The sequence below is a fragment of the Lolium rigidum genome, chromosome 3 (genome assembly GCF_022539505.1).
Source record: "Lolium rigidum isolate FL_2022 chromosome 3, APGP_CSIRO_Lrig_0.1, whole genome shotgun sequence".
NCBI classification, from domain to species: Eukaryota; Viridiplantae; Streptophyta; class Magnoliopsida; order Poales; family Poaceae; genus Lolium; species Lolium rigidum.
Window position 1 is genome coordinate 328060587 of NC_061510.1, and position 15774 is coordinate 328076360.

The 15774-nt window shown below is 52.2% G+C and overlaps 1 protein-coding gene across 1 annotated transcript; it reads right to left on the bottom strand.

Annotated features, from left to right (window-relative positions):
* Positions 1–13106: 13106 nt before the first annotated feature.
* On the bottom strand, positions 13107–14686 carry LOC124697021 (putative pectinesterase 63). The gene is made up of 3 exons (XM_047229666.1): positions 13701–14686; positions 13227–13590; positions 13107–13121 (listed from the first exon to the last, which is right to left on the bottom strand). Exons 1-3 carry the CDS (start codon positions 14684–14686, stop codon positions 13107–13109), a joined length of 1365 nt encoding a protein of 454 aa, XP_047085622.1.
* Between the last annotated feature and the right edge of the window lie 1088 nt (positions 14687–15774).

Below are 15774 nucleotides of genomic sequence, written 5' to 3' on the forward strand. Positions count from 1 at the left end.
CCCGAACTGCTCTTCCTCTTGATAGAAAATTCCCTCATATGTTACCGGGTCAATGTTGTTGTAATCGTCCTCGGAGGGGATGGGTAGCTTACCATGTGGCGATACCGGAACACGACTTCCCAGCCCATGAGTTCCTCATTCGACATGGGTAGGACAAATAATAAAATTGCTTGGTTTGGTGAGCCACAACATAGACGTCGGATCCGTTGTAGGTGGTTGTAGGCCTAACTTCAACTAAACCAATGGAGGGGTGCTTCTCATTCCACCGTGTGGGTCAAACCGAGTGGCATTTGAACACAAAGAGCTTGAGTTCTATGTTTGCGTTGTTGAACGTCAACTCGTATACCTTTTGTAACCTTCCATAGTAATCAAGATCATCGGCTCCGCGAGTGTAGACCCCAGTATTTATTGTTTTTTCATTAGGCCGGTTCTTACGGTGAAACTACGTATGGAAGCGATACCCATTTACATCATACTTCTCATGCATGGACTCTACGGTTAAAACCACCGGGAAACGCATCTCAACTCATCTCGTCATCTCAACGTTGGGATCAGCTCCCTACAAGTTCGATTCAGATTATTCTGTGCATTAGTTACGTGTAATAAGACAAGTCACGGATTGCAAAGTAAGAGGAACATTTGAGAAATTACTTTTTCATGGAACCGGTTCACAAAGCTTTTATTTAAGGGCGGGGCACCCTCTTTCGAGAAGAGTGTACCACTTGCGTGGGAGTGGGACCATTTCTTCCCGACCACATTTCATCATGGAATTGGCTGAAAGGAGAAAATACGTATTAGACCAAAACCAAGTTACTGGTTGCAAAGTAATTGGTTCATCATTTTACCTCATGAAATCGACCACTTCCTCCATGTTCATAAGCACGTAAAGCATTATGCAATCCTTCTCTTCTGGCGAAATGTTCTCCACTTTTGAGGCACCGGCCTTGCCACCGGGATATTTGAAGAGCAAGAGCTTTGGGTCACGCTTGGGCTCGTCGGAATTGTACCGAGCGGCCGGGTTATGCTTAGTGGGCACATCATTGGCATAGTACATTGTCGTGGCGTCCGCCATCTCATGGAGGAGAGTTGCCTCAGCTATGCATGCTTCAATCTTATTTTTGTTTCCACATTTGTACCGAATATATTTGAACTCCCTCTCAATACAAAACTGCCAACGATACTTGCACCGGTCCCCCCAAGAGTGCCTCGTTGGCGAGATGCACGATGAGATGTAACATCGGAGTGAAGAAGCTCGGGGGGAATATCATCTCTAACTTGCATAGCATGTCCGGCACTTGCTCCTGCAGCTTCTCAATCACCTCGGTACATATCCGCTTAGCACGGACCGTGCGGAAAAAATGGCTCACCTCCGCACGCACTCGCCGGACATGATCGGGGAGATACCCTCGAAGCATCACCGGCATCGGCCGCTCAATCCATATATGATAGTCGTGACTCTTGAGCCCGTTTATTTTTCCTGTAGCAAGATTGACTCCCTTACTCATATTCGAACAATAACCATCAGGGAACATCACGTCATATTTGAGCCACGTAAATGCCTCCTTCTTGTCGGTGCTATCAAGACAGTACTTGGCATGCGGCTTTAACCAACCTTTTCGATTGCCCTCAGGAGGCTGCATGTGTAGAGCCACCTGTCACATATCTCCTCAATATCGACTCTAGCTGAAACATTATCCCTTGACTTGCCTGGTATGTTGCGGCGAGGTGTTAAGGAATGCCTCCCCACAATTCTTTTCGGTGTGCATCATATCGATATTATGGGGAAGTTCAAGGTCCTTGTAATACTCGAGCTCCGTTATGCACTGCTATGTGAGTCCAGTTGTGCGTTTTACCATATCCCTCAAATTGGTGGCTGGGTTCCTTACTAGGCTGGAGAGCACGTAGCTCAGCATCAACAGTTGCACCATTGAACTTTGGTATTTCTTTATGTGCAAGCACAACTACGCCTTTCGTGAAGTTTTTCTTGTCAGATCTGAACCGATGCCCTGGACTGAGGAACTTGCGGTGTTTGTCAAAGGCAACATATTTGTGTCCAGCTTTTAGGTGTCTGAATTCTAGTTCGTGCACTGCACATTGGGCATGGAAACTTACCAGCTGTACTATGCCCACAGAATAGGGCGTACCCGGGTAGGTCATGCATCGAATAGTGGAACCAAACTTTCATGATGAAGTTTCTCTTTGATGCTCAGTTGTATGTCAATGTACCGTGATGCCACGAGTGGTGCAAATCATCCACAAGTGGTTGCATTAAGACACTCAATTTCTTCCCTGGATATTCAGGCCCTGGAAGGATCATCGACAAGAATATGTTCTTCCTTTGCATTACGACTCCGGGAGGGAGATTGAGCGGAATAACAACCACGGGCCAGCAGCTGTACGCGGCAGTCGACATACCATATGGGTTGAATCCATCGGTTGCTATCGCAATTCTAACATTCCGAGCCTCACTTGCCTCATTTGGGTGCTTTTCATCGAAGTGCTTCCATGATTGACCATCGGATGGATGTACCATGGGTACCCGTTTCTTCTCGTCCTACAATCTTATCCCGGTCTTATGCCATGTCATCCGCTGGCGGTCTCCTCGAACATGTAAAGCCGCTGGATTCTTTTGATGAATGGGAGATAACGAAGAATCTTTATGGCTACTTTTGTCCGCCTCTTCGACCATTGCCTACATCTACCTCATGATACCTAGAGTGACCACACTTGGCACAGTACTTGTCATCCGCATAGTCTTTCCAAAACAAAAGGCAAAATTTTGGACAGACATCATATGTTACATAATCCATTTTCAATGCTTTCAAGATTTTCTTCGTTTCGTACATGGTCTTGGGCAAGCAATGACCTTCCGGCAACATGTTACCTACTGTGTTCATAGTCTTTTCAAAGGATGCTCGAGTACTCTCAAACATGCACTTATCGGCTAGCAACTGCGTGATGCCATCAAGTTGAGACATTTTTGCACCCGGGTATAGAGGCCTCCTAGCTGAGGCCATCATATCAATGAAGGCCCTCGCGGTTGGCTCGGGTTCCTCCTCACGGAAGTTCCTCCGGTTGTGGCGGTCCCTCCGGTTCGGGCGGTTCCTCCGGTTCGGACTGTTCGTCCCATGGTAACTCCGGCATGTCGGCATCCCGAAGATCATCTAGCAAGTTTAAGATGCCATCGTTCTCATTGCCATCGATCCGCTGCCGCATCACCTCACCTCTATCACGTTCGTGCCGAGAAAAGTCGACCGGCGGGTCGTAGTCACGCATATACCCATTCCACCAAAGGTGTTTAGTCATCTCTAGAATATCCTTAGGATGACGCCTCCTGCGGACATTGCAAGGGCAACGGGGACGAACAATCCCCTTCGAACCACGAGCTAACTCCTTCACTAACAAATCGGTCTTCCATTTCCATTCATCCGTCACTTGAGTCGAACTAACACGGCCACTTGTACATCCACTCATTATCAGCCATCCTGCTTTATTGCGTGACAAACAACAAATAGTAGCATGAAATTGAATGCATCATATTTTTATTTTTCTACCGGCGAAAACGCGTGCATCAACCTACATCTCTACTAGGTGGGCTCCTAGCTGCCCCCGGACCCGTAGTTGGACACGTTCTCCACGTTCTGCTCGGGTGCGAGACAGAATTTCGGCAGCACCTCCCCGCTGCTCTCCCGATACACGTCTCGGCAAAAAGCCGAGAGGATGTGCATCCGGAGAACAAGAGGGAGGCGCTGACGAAATCCTGTCTCGCACCCGAGCAACATGGAAAGCGTACCCAACTACGGGTCCGGCGACTGTCCCGTAAATGCCACAAGCGTTACGGTTCAAAATATGCTGACCACCGATGCATATTTATCCGCGTAACGCTTGCGGACGGGAATTGACACCTAGGTTACGCGACTTGACGGAGAAATTAAATCTAATGACATAAAAAATGCGGAGGGGAGTCGGCAATTCAGCTCACCCTCGAGCTGTAGAGGAAGTAGTCGAACAACCGGCGATGTCGACGGCCGTAGAGATGCGCCGCAAGATCCGGGATCGTCACGCGGGATGCTCACTACGGGACCTAGTTAGAATAATCAAAATTTGTCAATGCAAATTCATCAATTGATAAAACAAATGCATTTCTACAAAATTCTAATTTATTTCATTTCAATTTCCATTTCTATTCCTTCATTTCAATTTCTATTTACATTACAAAATTCTATTTTACTTCATTTCAATTTCCAAATTCTTTACATGTTTCTTTCAAATTCTTAACATTTCAAATTACCTAGATAATTGCAAATACTAAAAAGCTAAAAAAATAAACAAAAGGTAAGAGTACCTTACCATATGGCCGGCGGCGACGGGGTGCTGCGGGGACGGCGCGGCGGCTGGGAACGGGCCCGGGCCCGGCTGCTGCGGGGGCGAGGAGGCTGCCGGGGGCGGGGAGGCTGCGGGCGGCGGGGTTGCTGCTGCGGCGGAGCAGCTCGGCGGCGCGGGGGCGGCGGCGTCGACGGAGCATCTCGTCCCGGGGCGGCGGCGGAGTAGCTAGGCAACGCGGGGGTGGCGGCGTCGGCGAGGCAGCTATGCACGGGGAGCGGCGATGGCGGCGGAGCGAGGTGGCGGCGGGGTGGTGGCGGCAGGTGGCGGCGGGGTGGTGGCGGCGGCGGGATCCGGCGGCGGCGGGATCCGCGGCGGCGGCGGGTGGCGGCGGCGAGGCGGCCGGTGAGGGGCGGCGGCGGCGCGGGGGCGGGTTGCGCGGGGGCGGGTGAGGTTGGGGGCAGCTGGTTTCGGCCCCCGACCGTGTCGACCGGCCGTTATGGCCAATTCACCGTGCCGACGGTCGCGTATGTGCGACGGTGACCGTCGGCACGGTAGGGTTTTTTTTTCTTTTTTTTTTAATTTTTTTACTGCAAATAATAAGAATAGATTATCACACATGGCATGGAAAGCAAAGGTTGGGCCCACTTTACCATGAAATAGGAGCCGACAAACCCGCAGCGGGAGTTTCCACGTACAGATTCAGGATTACGGCAAGTGTTCGTGTGGCACGCGTGTCTGAATAAGGCCGTGCCCGGGACCTATATATTGCATGCACCAAACCTACATCACACATATACACATATGATATGGACACATGCAAGGTTTCCAGGGCTTCCGACGCTCCGGTGGTCTCTATCCGGCAAAACCCTAGAGTGAGGGGGTCGATGGTCTACCCCTATAGCTTTCTCCGTACGAGGACTGAACAATAGACTCTTTGATTTCTTTTGGTTTGTTTAGGACATATGTGCATGGAAAGCAAAGGTTGGGCCCACTTTACCATGAAATAGGAGCCGACAGACCCGCAGCGGGAGTTTCCACGTACAGATTCAGGATTGCAGCAAGTGTTCGTGTGGCACGCGTGTCTGAATAAGGCCGTGCCCGGGACCTATATATTGCATGCACCAAACCTACATCACACATATACACATATGATATGGACACATGCAAGGTTTCCAGGGATTCCGACGCTCCGGTGGTCTCTATCCGGCAAAACCCTAGAGTGAGGAGGTCGATGGTCTACCCCTATAGCTTTCTCCGTACGAGGACTGAACAACAGACTCTTTGATTTATTTTGGTTTGTTTAGGACATATGTGCATGGAAAGCAAAGGTTGGGCCCACTTTACCATGAAATAGGAGCCGACAGACCCGCAGCGGGAGTTTCCACGTACAGATTCAGGATTGCAGCAAGTGTTCGTGGCACGTGTGTCTGAAGAAAGTCGTGCCCGGGACATATATGTTGCATGCACCAAACCTACATCACACATATACACTATGATCCCAAGGTTCTCTCCGATTCACCTCCGAGGGAGTTCCCCCCTATACATGCAGAATCTGCCTAAGTGTAGGAACCCCATGTCCGAGAAGCCGGGCACACCCGGAGGGGTAGCATTGGATATAGAACCATCTCAAATCACTTTTGTGCATGCCATGTGGACACACACAACTTTTGGGGCCATTCCCTAGGTCCGATGCTCGATTTCTGACGAAACCCTAGTTCTGTTGACCGCGTCGTCTACCCCTTTGACTGCATCCCATCGGGTTCCCCCGGTGGGCGTATGCCTACGTTTGAGCTTGGTTAGGTCATAGGTACATGTGGAAACAAGGATCATACCCTATGATCCCAAGGTTCTCTCCGGTTCACCTCCGAGGGAGTTCCCCCTATACATGCGGAATCCGCCAAGTGTAGGAACCCCATGTCCGAGAAGCCGGGCACACCCGGAGGGGGTAGCATTGGATATAGAACCATCTCAAATCACTTTTGTGCATGCCATGTGGACACACACAACTTTTGGGGCCATTCCCTAGGTCCGATGCTCGATTTCTGACGAAACCCTAGTTCTGTTGACCGCGCCGTCTACCCCTTTGACTGCATCCCATCGGGGGTCCCCCGGTGGGCGTATGCCTACGTTTGAGCTTGGTTAGGTCATAGGTACATGTGGAAACAAGGATCATACCCTATGATCCCAAGGTTCTCTCCGGTTCACCTCCGAGGGAGTTCCCCCCTATACATGCGAATCCGCCTAAGTGTAGGAACCCCATGTCCGAGAAGCCGGGCACACCCGGAGGGGTAGCATTGGATATAGAACCATCTCAAATCACTTTTGTGCATGCCATGTGGACACACACAACTTTTGGGGCCATTCCCTAGGTCCGATGCTCGATTTCCGACGAAACCCTAGTTCCGTTGACCGCGCCGTCTACCCCTTTGATCGCATCCCATCGGGGGTCCCCGGTGGGCGTATGCCTACGTTTGAGCTTGGTTAGGTCATAGGTACATGTGGAAACAAGGATCATACCCTATGATCCCAAGGTTCTCTCCGGTTCACCTCCGAGGAGTCCCCCCTATACATGCGGAATCCGCCTAAGTGTAGGAACCCCATGTCCGAGAAGCCGGGCACACCCGGAGGGGTAGCATTGGATATAGAACCATCTCAAATCACTTTTGTGCATGCCATGTGGACACACACAACTTTTGGGGCCATTCCCTAGGTCCGATGCTCGATTTCCGACGAAACCCTAGTTCCGTTGACCGCGTCGTCTACCCCTTTGATCGCATCCCATCGGGGTCCCCCGGTGGGCGTATGCCTACGTTTGAGCTTGGTTAGGTAATAGGTACATGTGGAAACAAGGATCATACCCTATGATTCCAAGGTTCTCTCCGGTTCACCTCCGAGGGAGTTCCCCCCTATACATGCAGAATCTGCCTAAGTGTAGGAACCCCATGTCCGAGAATCCGGGCACACCCGGAGGGGGTAGCATTGGATATAGAACCATCTCAAATCACTTTTGTGCATTCCATGTGTACACACACAACTTTTGGGGCCATTCCCTAGGTCCGATGCTCGATTTCTGACGAAACCGTAGTTCTGTTGACCGCGCCGTCTACCCCTTTGATCGCATCCCATCGGGGTCCCCGGTGGGCGTATGCCTACGTTTGAGCTTGGTTAGGTCATAGGTACATGTGGAAACAAGGATCATACCCTATGATCCCAAGGTTCTCTCCGGTTCACCTCCGAGGGAGTTCCCCCTATACATGCGGAATCCGCCTAAGTGTAGGAACCCCATGTCCGAGAAGCCGGGCACACCCGGAGGGGGTAGCATTGGATATAGAACCATCTCAAATCACTTTTGTGCATGCCATGTGGACACACACAACTTTTGGGGCCATTCCCTAGGTCCGATGCTCGATTTCTGACGAAACCCTAGTTCTGTTGACCGCGCCGTCTACCCCTTTGATCGCATCCCATCGGGGTCCTCCGGTGGGCGTATGCCTACGTTTGAGCTTGGTTAGGTAATAGGTACATGTGGAAACAAGGATCATACCCTATGATCCAAAGGTTCTCTCCGGTTCACCTCCGAGGGAGTTCCCCCTATACATGCGAATCCGCCTAAGTGTAGGAACCCCATGTCCGAGAAGCCGGCACACCCGGAGGGGTAGCATTGGATATAGAACCATCTCAAATCACTTTTGTGCATGCCATGTGGACACACACAACTTTTGGGGCCATTCCCTAGGTCCGATGCTCGATTTCCGACGAAACCCTAGTTCCGTTGACCGCGCCGTCTACCCCTTTGACCGCATCCCATCGGGTCCCCCGGTGGGCGTATGCCTACGTTTGAGCTTGGTTAGGTAATAGGTACATGTGGAAACAAGGATCATACCCTATGATCCCAAGGTTCTCTCCGGTTCACCTCCGAGGGAGTTCCCCCCTATACATGCAGAATCTGCCTAAGTGTAGGAACCCCATGTCCGAGAAGCCGGCACACCCGGAGGGGGTAGCATTGGATATAGAACCATCTCAAATCACTTTTGTGCATGCCATGTGGACACACACAACTTTTGGGGCCATTCCCTAGGTCCGATGCTCGATTTCTGACGAAACCCTAGTTCTGTTGACCGCGTCGTCTACCCCTTTGATCGCATCCCATCGGGGTCCCCGGTGGGCGTATGCCTACGTTTGAGCTTGGTTAGGTAATAGGTACATGTGGAAACAAGGATCATACCCTATGATCCCAAGGTTCTCTCCGGTTCACCTCCGAGGGAGTTCCCCTATACATGCGGAATCCGCCTAAGTGTAGGAACCCCATGTCCGAGAATCCGGGCACACCCGGAGGGGTAGCATTGGATATAGAACCATCTCAAATCACTTTTGTGCATTCCATGTGTACACACACAACTTTTGGGGCCATTCCCTAGGTCCGATGCTCGATTTCTGACGAAACCGTAGTTCTGTTGACCGCGCCGTCTACCCCTTTGACTGCATCCCATCGGGGGTCCCCGGTGGGCGTATGCCTACGTTTGAGCTTGGTTAGGTCATAGGTACATGTGGAAACAAGGATCATACCCTATGATCCCAAGGTTCTCTCCGGTTCACCTCCGAGGGAGTTCCCCCTATACATGCGAGATCCGCCTAAGTGTAGGAACCCCATGTCCGAGAAGCCGGGCACACCCGGAGGGGGTAGCATTGGATATAGAACCATCTCAAATCACTTTTGTGCATGCCATGTGGACACACACAACTTTTGGGGCCATTCCCTAGGTCCGATGCTCGATTTCTGACGAAACCCTAGTTCTGTTGACCGCGCCGTCTACCCCTTTGACCGCATCCCATCGGGGGTCCCCGGTGGGCGTATGCCTACGTTTGAGCTTGGTTAGGTAATAGGTACATGTGGAAACAAGGATCATACCCTATGATCCCAAGGTTCTCTCCGGTTCACCTCCGAGGAGTTCCCCCTATACATGCGAGATCCGCCTAAGTGTAGGAACCCCATGTCCGAGAAGCCGGCACACCCGGAGGGGTAGCATTGGATATAGAACCATCTCAAATCACTTTTGTGCATGCCATGTGGACACACACAACTTTTGGGGCCATTCCCTAGGTCCGATGCTCGATTTCCGACGAAACCCTAGTTCCGTTGACCGCGCCGTCTACCCCTTTGATCGCATCCCATCGGGGTCCCCGGTGGGCGTATGCCTACGTTTGAGCTTGGTTAGCTAATAGGTACATGTGGAAACAAGGATCATACCCTATGATCCCAAGGTTCTCTCCGGTTCACCTCCGAGGGAGTTCCCCCTATACATGCGGAATCCGCCTAAGTGTAGGAACCCCATGTCCGAGAAGCCGGGCACACCCGGAGGGGGTAGCATTGGATATAGAACCATCTCAAATCACTTTTGTGCATGCCATGTGGACACACACAACTTTTGGGGCCATTCCCTAGGTCCGATGCTCGATTTCTGACGAAACCCTAGTTCTGTTGACCGCGCCGTCTACCCCTTTGATCGCATCCCATCGGGGTCCCCCGGTGGGCGTATGCCTACGTTTGAGCTTGGTTAGGTCATAGGTACATGTGGAAACAAGGATCATACCCTATGATCCCAAGGTTCTCTCCGGTTCACCTCCGAGGGAGTTCCCCCTATACATGCGGAATCCGCCTAAGTGTAGGAACCCCATGTCCGAGAAGCCGGCACACCCGGAGGGGTAGCATTGGATATAGAACCATCTCAAATCACTTTTGTGCATGCCATGTGGACACACACAACTTTTGGGGCCATTCCCTAGGTCCGATGCTCGATTTCCGACGAAACCCTAGTTCCGTTGACCGCGCCGTCTACCCCTTTGATCGCATCCCATCGGGGTCCCCGGTGGGCGTATGCCTACGTTTGAGCTTGGTTAGGTAATAGGTACATGTGGAAACAAGGATCATACCCTATGATCCCAAGGTTCTCTCCGGTTCACCTCCGAGGGAGTTCCCCCTATACATGCGGAATCCGCCTAAGTGTAGGAACCCCATGTCCGAGAAGCCGGCACACCCGGAGGGGTAGCATTGGATATAGAACCATCTCAAATCACTTTTGTGCATGCCATGTGGACACACACAACTTTTGGGGCCATTCCCTAGGTCCGATGCTCGATTTCCGACGAAACCCTAGTTCCGTTGACCGCGCCGTCTACCCCTTTGATCGCATCCCATCGGGGTCCCCCGGTGGGCGTATGCCTACGTTTGAGCTTGGTTAGGTAATAGGTACATGTGGAAACAAGGATCATACCCTATGATCCCAAGGTTCTCTCCGGTTCACCTCCGAGGAGTTCCCCCTATACATGCGAATCCGCCTAAGTGTAGGAACCCCATGTCCGAGAAGCCGGCACACCGCGAGGGGTAGCATTGGATATAGAACCATCTCAAATCACTTTTGTGCATGCCATGTGGACACACACAACTTTTGGGGCCATTCCCTAGGTCCGATGCTCGATTTCCGACGAAACCCTAGTTCCGTTGACCGCGCTGTCTACCCCTTTGATCGCATCCCATCGGGGTCCCCCGGTGGGCGTATGCCTACGTTTGAGCTTGGTTAGGTCATAGGTACATGTGGAAACAAGTATCATACACTATGATCCCAAGGTTCTCTCCGGTTCACCTCCGAGGAGTTCCCCCTATACATGCGAATCCGCCAAGTGTAGGAACCCCATGTCCGAGAAGCCGGGCACACCCGGAGGGGGTAGCATTGGATATAGAACCATCTCAAATCACTTTTGTGCATGCCATGTGGACACACACAACTTTTGGGGCCATTCCCTAGGTCCGATGCTCGATTTCTGACGAAACCCTAGTTCTGTTGACCGCGCCGTCTACCCCTTTGATCGCATCCCATCGGGGGTCCCCGGTGGGCGTATGCCTACGTTTGAGCTTGGTTAGGTCATAGGTACATGTGGAAACAAGGATCATACCCTATGATCCCAAGGTTCTCTCCGGTTCACCTCCGAGGAGTCCCCCCTATACATGCAGAATCTGCCTAAGTGTAGGAACCCCATGTCCGAGAAGCCGGGCACACCCGGAGGGGGTAGAATTGGATATAGAACCATCTCAAATCACTTTTGTGCATGCCATGTGGACACACACAACTTTTGGGGCCATTCCCTAGGTCCGATGCTCGATTTCTGACGAAACCCTAGTTCTGTTGACCGCGCCGTCTACCCCTTTGATCGCATCCCATCGGGGTCCCCCGGTGGGCGTATGCCTACGTTTGAGCTTGGTTAGGTCATAGGTACATGTGGAAACAAGGATCATACCCTATGATCCCAAGGTTCTCTCCGGTTCACCTCCGAGGGAGTTCCCCCTATACATGCAGAATCTGCCTAAGTGTAGGAACCCCATGTCCGAGAAGCCGGGCACACCCGGATGGGGTAGCATTGGATATAGAACCATCTCAAATCACTTTTGTGCATGCCATGTGTACACACACAAGTTTTGGGGCCATTCACCCCCTCCGAGGTTCGATTTCTGGCGAAACCCTAGTTCTGTTGACCGCGCGGTCTACCCCTTTGATCGCATCCCATCGGGGGTCTCCCGGTGGGCATATGCCTCCATTTGAGTTTGTTTAGGTCATAGGTACATGTGGTAACAAGGATTGTCCCATGTGATCTCAAGGTTCTCTCCGGTTCACCTCCGAGCGAGTTCCCCCAATACATCCGAGATCCGCCTAAGGGTAGAACCCCATATCCGAGAAGCCGAACACACCTGGCGGGTAGCATTGGATATAAAACCATCTCAAATCACTCTCTGATCCTCGATTTCTGAGAAAACCCTAGATCGGGGTCCCGGCGGGGGATCTATACCGCCCTTATACATATATATAGGTTTCCCGCAAAGGGGTTCGCCAAAATAGCAGTGAGAAATAAATAAACAAAAAAAATGATTGGGATTAATAATTATATGGATAATAATTATCTCTTTGATGCAAAAAATGGAAAAACAAAATGTGCATATCAGTCTATGTGCCGACGGCCACCGTTGCGCCGAGGGTCACCGTCGGCACGACGATTAGAAAGACCCACCCGTCGGTCTATGTGCCGACGGCCACCGTTGCGCCGAGGGCTACCGTCGGCACAGTGCAGACGGCTCCGTGACAGTTAACGGCTGGGCCCACCGTGTCAGCGCATGTACCGACGGCCGTCACAGTGCCGACGGTGACCTTCGGTGTCGCGCGCGGTGTGCCGACGGTGACTGTGCGCCGACGGTCAGCTCCGTCGCCGGTCGACGAGCGCTTCTATGCCGACGGCCCCGACATTTGGCCGTCGGCACATGGCCTGGCCGTCGGCACACGGCGGCTCTCCCGTAGTGCATATAGCATAAGCACGTATAATACACATTTTCAGTCATTCATGTATAGTATCTGAGCAATACTAAGTAATTTTAGTGCCATATATAATCACAATACACATGCTAAAAAAGCAGTCTTCATGTGACCAACAAAGTATCATGCATTTCTTACTTTTCAGTCGAACTGAACATATGTCAACAGCATATGACAGAATCACACATGCCAAAAAGGTTTAATCAGGGCATTGCTTGCTGCCAATACACATATAATTCATACTACATACAAAGAATGCAGAAATATCTGAAGTATACAATTTGAGCAGCGATTCGTCGGCTCATAAATTTCCTGAAGAGAAAATGAAAACAGCATAATGCAAGCTCATATCACATATTGCAGCAACATGTGCAGGCGTTGGTGCTAATTAACCCGGGGAAGGATCAACGTTTCTCCTTTAATTCATAGTGCCTTCTTCTGCAAAATAATTGGCAACACCGTGAAGGGATTATTACTAACGCTTTATGGTAGGTAAACAAGAAAGTAAGCCGAGGCGGGGCTAGGATGGACGAGTTATGGTACCTCAGATGTAGCCTTTGTCGATGAGGCTTTCGAGTACGAGGCGGAGGACTTGGGCGACGAGGCTGACGAGTCCTTGGCGGCCGATTTGGGCGACGAGGCTGGCGATTCCGTGGCGGCCGACTTGGGCGACGAGGCTGGGGATTCGGCGGGGGAGGCGGCAGAGGATTTGGCGCCACCTGCTTTTTTTGTCGACGGAGCAGACTTGCCGGTTGGCGGTGGCAGGATCCATGAGTCGCCGAAGACGTAGTGTGTGCCGATGAAGGGTTTGACCTGGGCCTCGGTGAGATCCTGCGCCCAGCCGACCCTCTTCTTCGCGTCCGACCCCGGCCCGCTGCACTTGTACTCGCCGTAGTAGATCCCGCTACTGCAGTAACACGTAGGATGATCAGAAAAGGTGATCATCTTCTGCTTGCAACAATGGTGTACGTAAAAGGAAGCCCACATCATGATCAGATGATGAGAGACGTTAATTACCTCTCGGGCGCCTTGATGCTCCATCCGTCCCACCCGACCGGCACGACCTCCTTGCTCATCTCGGTGAACGCGTAGACGACGCGCGACGAGTCCCCCCACGCCCTGCCCAGGTAGATCTGGCCCCCGCTCTCGCCCTTGATGCTGCAGTTCTTGAAGGAGAAGCCGCTCTCGATGGCGCCCTCGATGGTCTTGGTCCGCTGCTGCGCCGTCAGCACGGCCACCTCCTTCACGATGGAGATGATCTTGCAGCCCTCGTAGAAGGACCTCCCGAACCCGAAGATGAAGTCCACGCTGCCCCTGATCACGCAGTCCTTGAAGTAGTGCAGCCCCTTGTGGTCGTACAGAGTGTCCTGCCCGCCGTCGATCGTGCAGTTGTAGAAGGCCGCCTTGGTGCCGAACACCCTCAGCGCCACCGCCTGCCCGCCCTTGGCCCCCGGCTTCGCCAGAGGCGCGTCGTTCTTGAACACCACGCCGTAGGCCACGAAGTAGTCGGACTCGATCGCCACGGTGGTGCTGCCCACGGTGCCCACCGGCTTCCCGTCCTTGCCCACGGTGGCGGCGGTGTCGCTCCAGGCGATGATGGCCGGGTTGAGCGGGTCAGACTTGAAGGTCACATACGGCTTGCTGAGGTTCAGGAAGATCTTCTCGCGGTACTCGCCGGGCTTGAGGTCCAGGATGACGCGACCGGTGTTGCCCTCCGGGATGGCCTCCAGCGCGGCGTTGATGGTCTTGTAGTCGCCGCTGCCCTTGGGGTCCACAACGTAGGTGGTCTTGTTGTCCTCCGCCTTGGCCAGGGACTCGTCGATGGTGGTGCCATTGTCGCCCGCCGCCTTCTTCGCGTACAGCGCCTGGTTCACATTGTAGTCTGTCTGGGTCGCCGTTAACCAGTTGTCGAACGCTGTGCCGGGGGTTGCAGCGGGATACGCCGATGGCAGCGCGGCCGCCAGCACCGCCAGAGATAGGAGCAGCGCCATGTTGCGGCCCATGGTGATTGACGCGCGTCGTCGAACGTCGTCCTCTCCTCGCAAGCTCCTTCGGAATGGTGGGGGCGCATATGTAGTGCGTCCAAGTAGATGCATGTCGATCGCCATTTTTGGCGTGGAGCTGGAGGTAACCGCGCCGGATGTCTCGTCTCCGTCGGGAGAACCACACAAGGTAGGGCGTGCAGAAAGAGGAGTTGAGGAATGGCTAAGTTGAGACTTAGATTCGCCGTACAAGCATGCAACCTTCCTTCTTGAATTGCCAATAAGAAATGGAATCTCGATCGGAGATTGAACACGAGCGACCACAAGGATCTGCCTTTTTTTTTCGAGGTGTGTACCAGAGCGATCTGCCGGGCCGCTGCTTTACAATCGACTAGGCTTAATTGGGCCGAGAATGTTTGACAGATTCTAACAAGAGATATATCAATTTTTGTCAGATTTTGAAGGCTGCAAGAAAACAAGAGCATATGACACACGATTTTCTGTGAAAATTCATGTGTAGCCAAAATGCCCTCATCGCAAGATTCTTGAACAAAGCCTGAGAAAGATCTTGGGCCTTCCACAACGTTGCATTTTATCGGTGCCCAATTGTTTAGGTCTTCATTTAGGGGTGCCCTTGATACGTCCATTTTGCATCACTATTTTATATCATAATTTACTGTTATTCATTGATATATTTCATATTTAGAGATGATACTTATGTTATTTCACCTATTTTGCATGTTTTATGATTATTGGAGAATTACTCACCGCAGTCAGGATTCTGTTGGAAAAAGCACCGTCAGGGTACAATATTTCTGAAGATCAACAATTGACGGAAAATATACCGAAGCTCTTACGGAGACAGCCAAAAGGGGAGGCCGAGGAGGGCCGCCATGGGCCCTCCCCAGAGGCCGGCGCAGGCCCCACCCTGGCCGCGCCGCCATGTGGTGAGGGGGCCCATGACCCCCCTCGGCCATCTCTCCTTCGCGTACTTCATCCCCCAAAAACCCTAAGCTGAGGGGGATCATCGAGAATAGACACAGCCGCCTCTGCGGGGCGGAAAAACACCAGAGAGAAAAGAGCTCTCCGGCAGGCTCAAATCCGCCGGG

Coding starts and splice junctions, on each gene's coding strand:
- LOC124697021 (XM_047229666.1), bottom strand. CDS start 14,686: ATGGGCCGCAACATGGCGCTGCTCCTATCTCTGGCGGTGCTGGCGGCC. Junction 13,591..13,700: donor AGCATCAAGGCGCCCGAGAG/GTAATTAACGTC, acceptor GTGTTACTGCAG/TAGCGGGATCTACTACGGCG.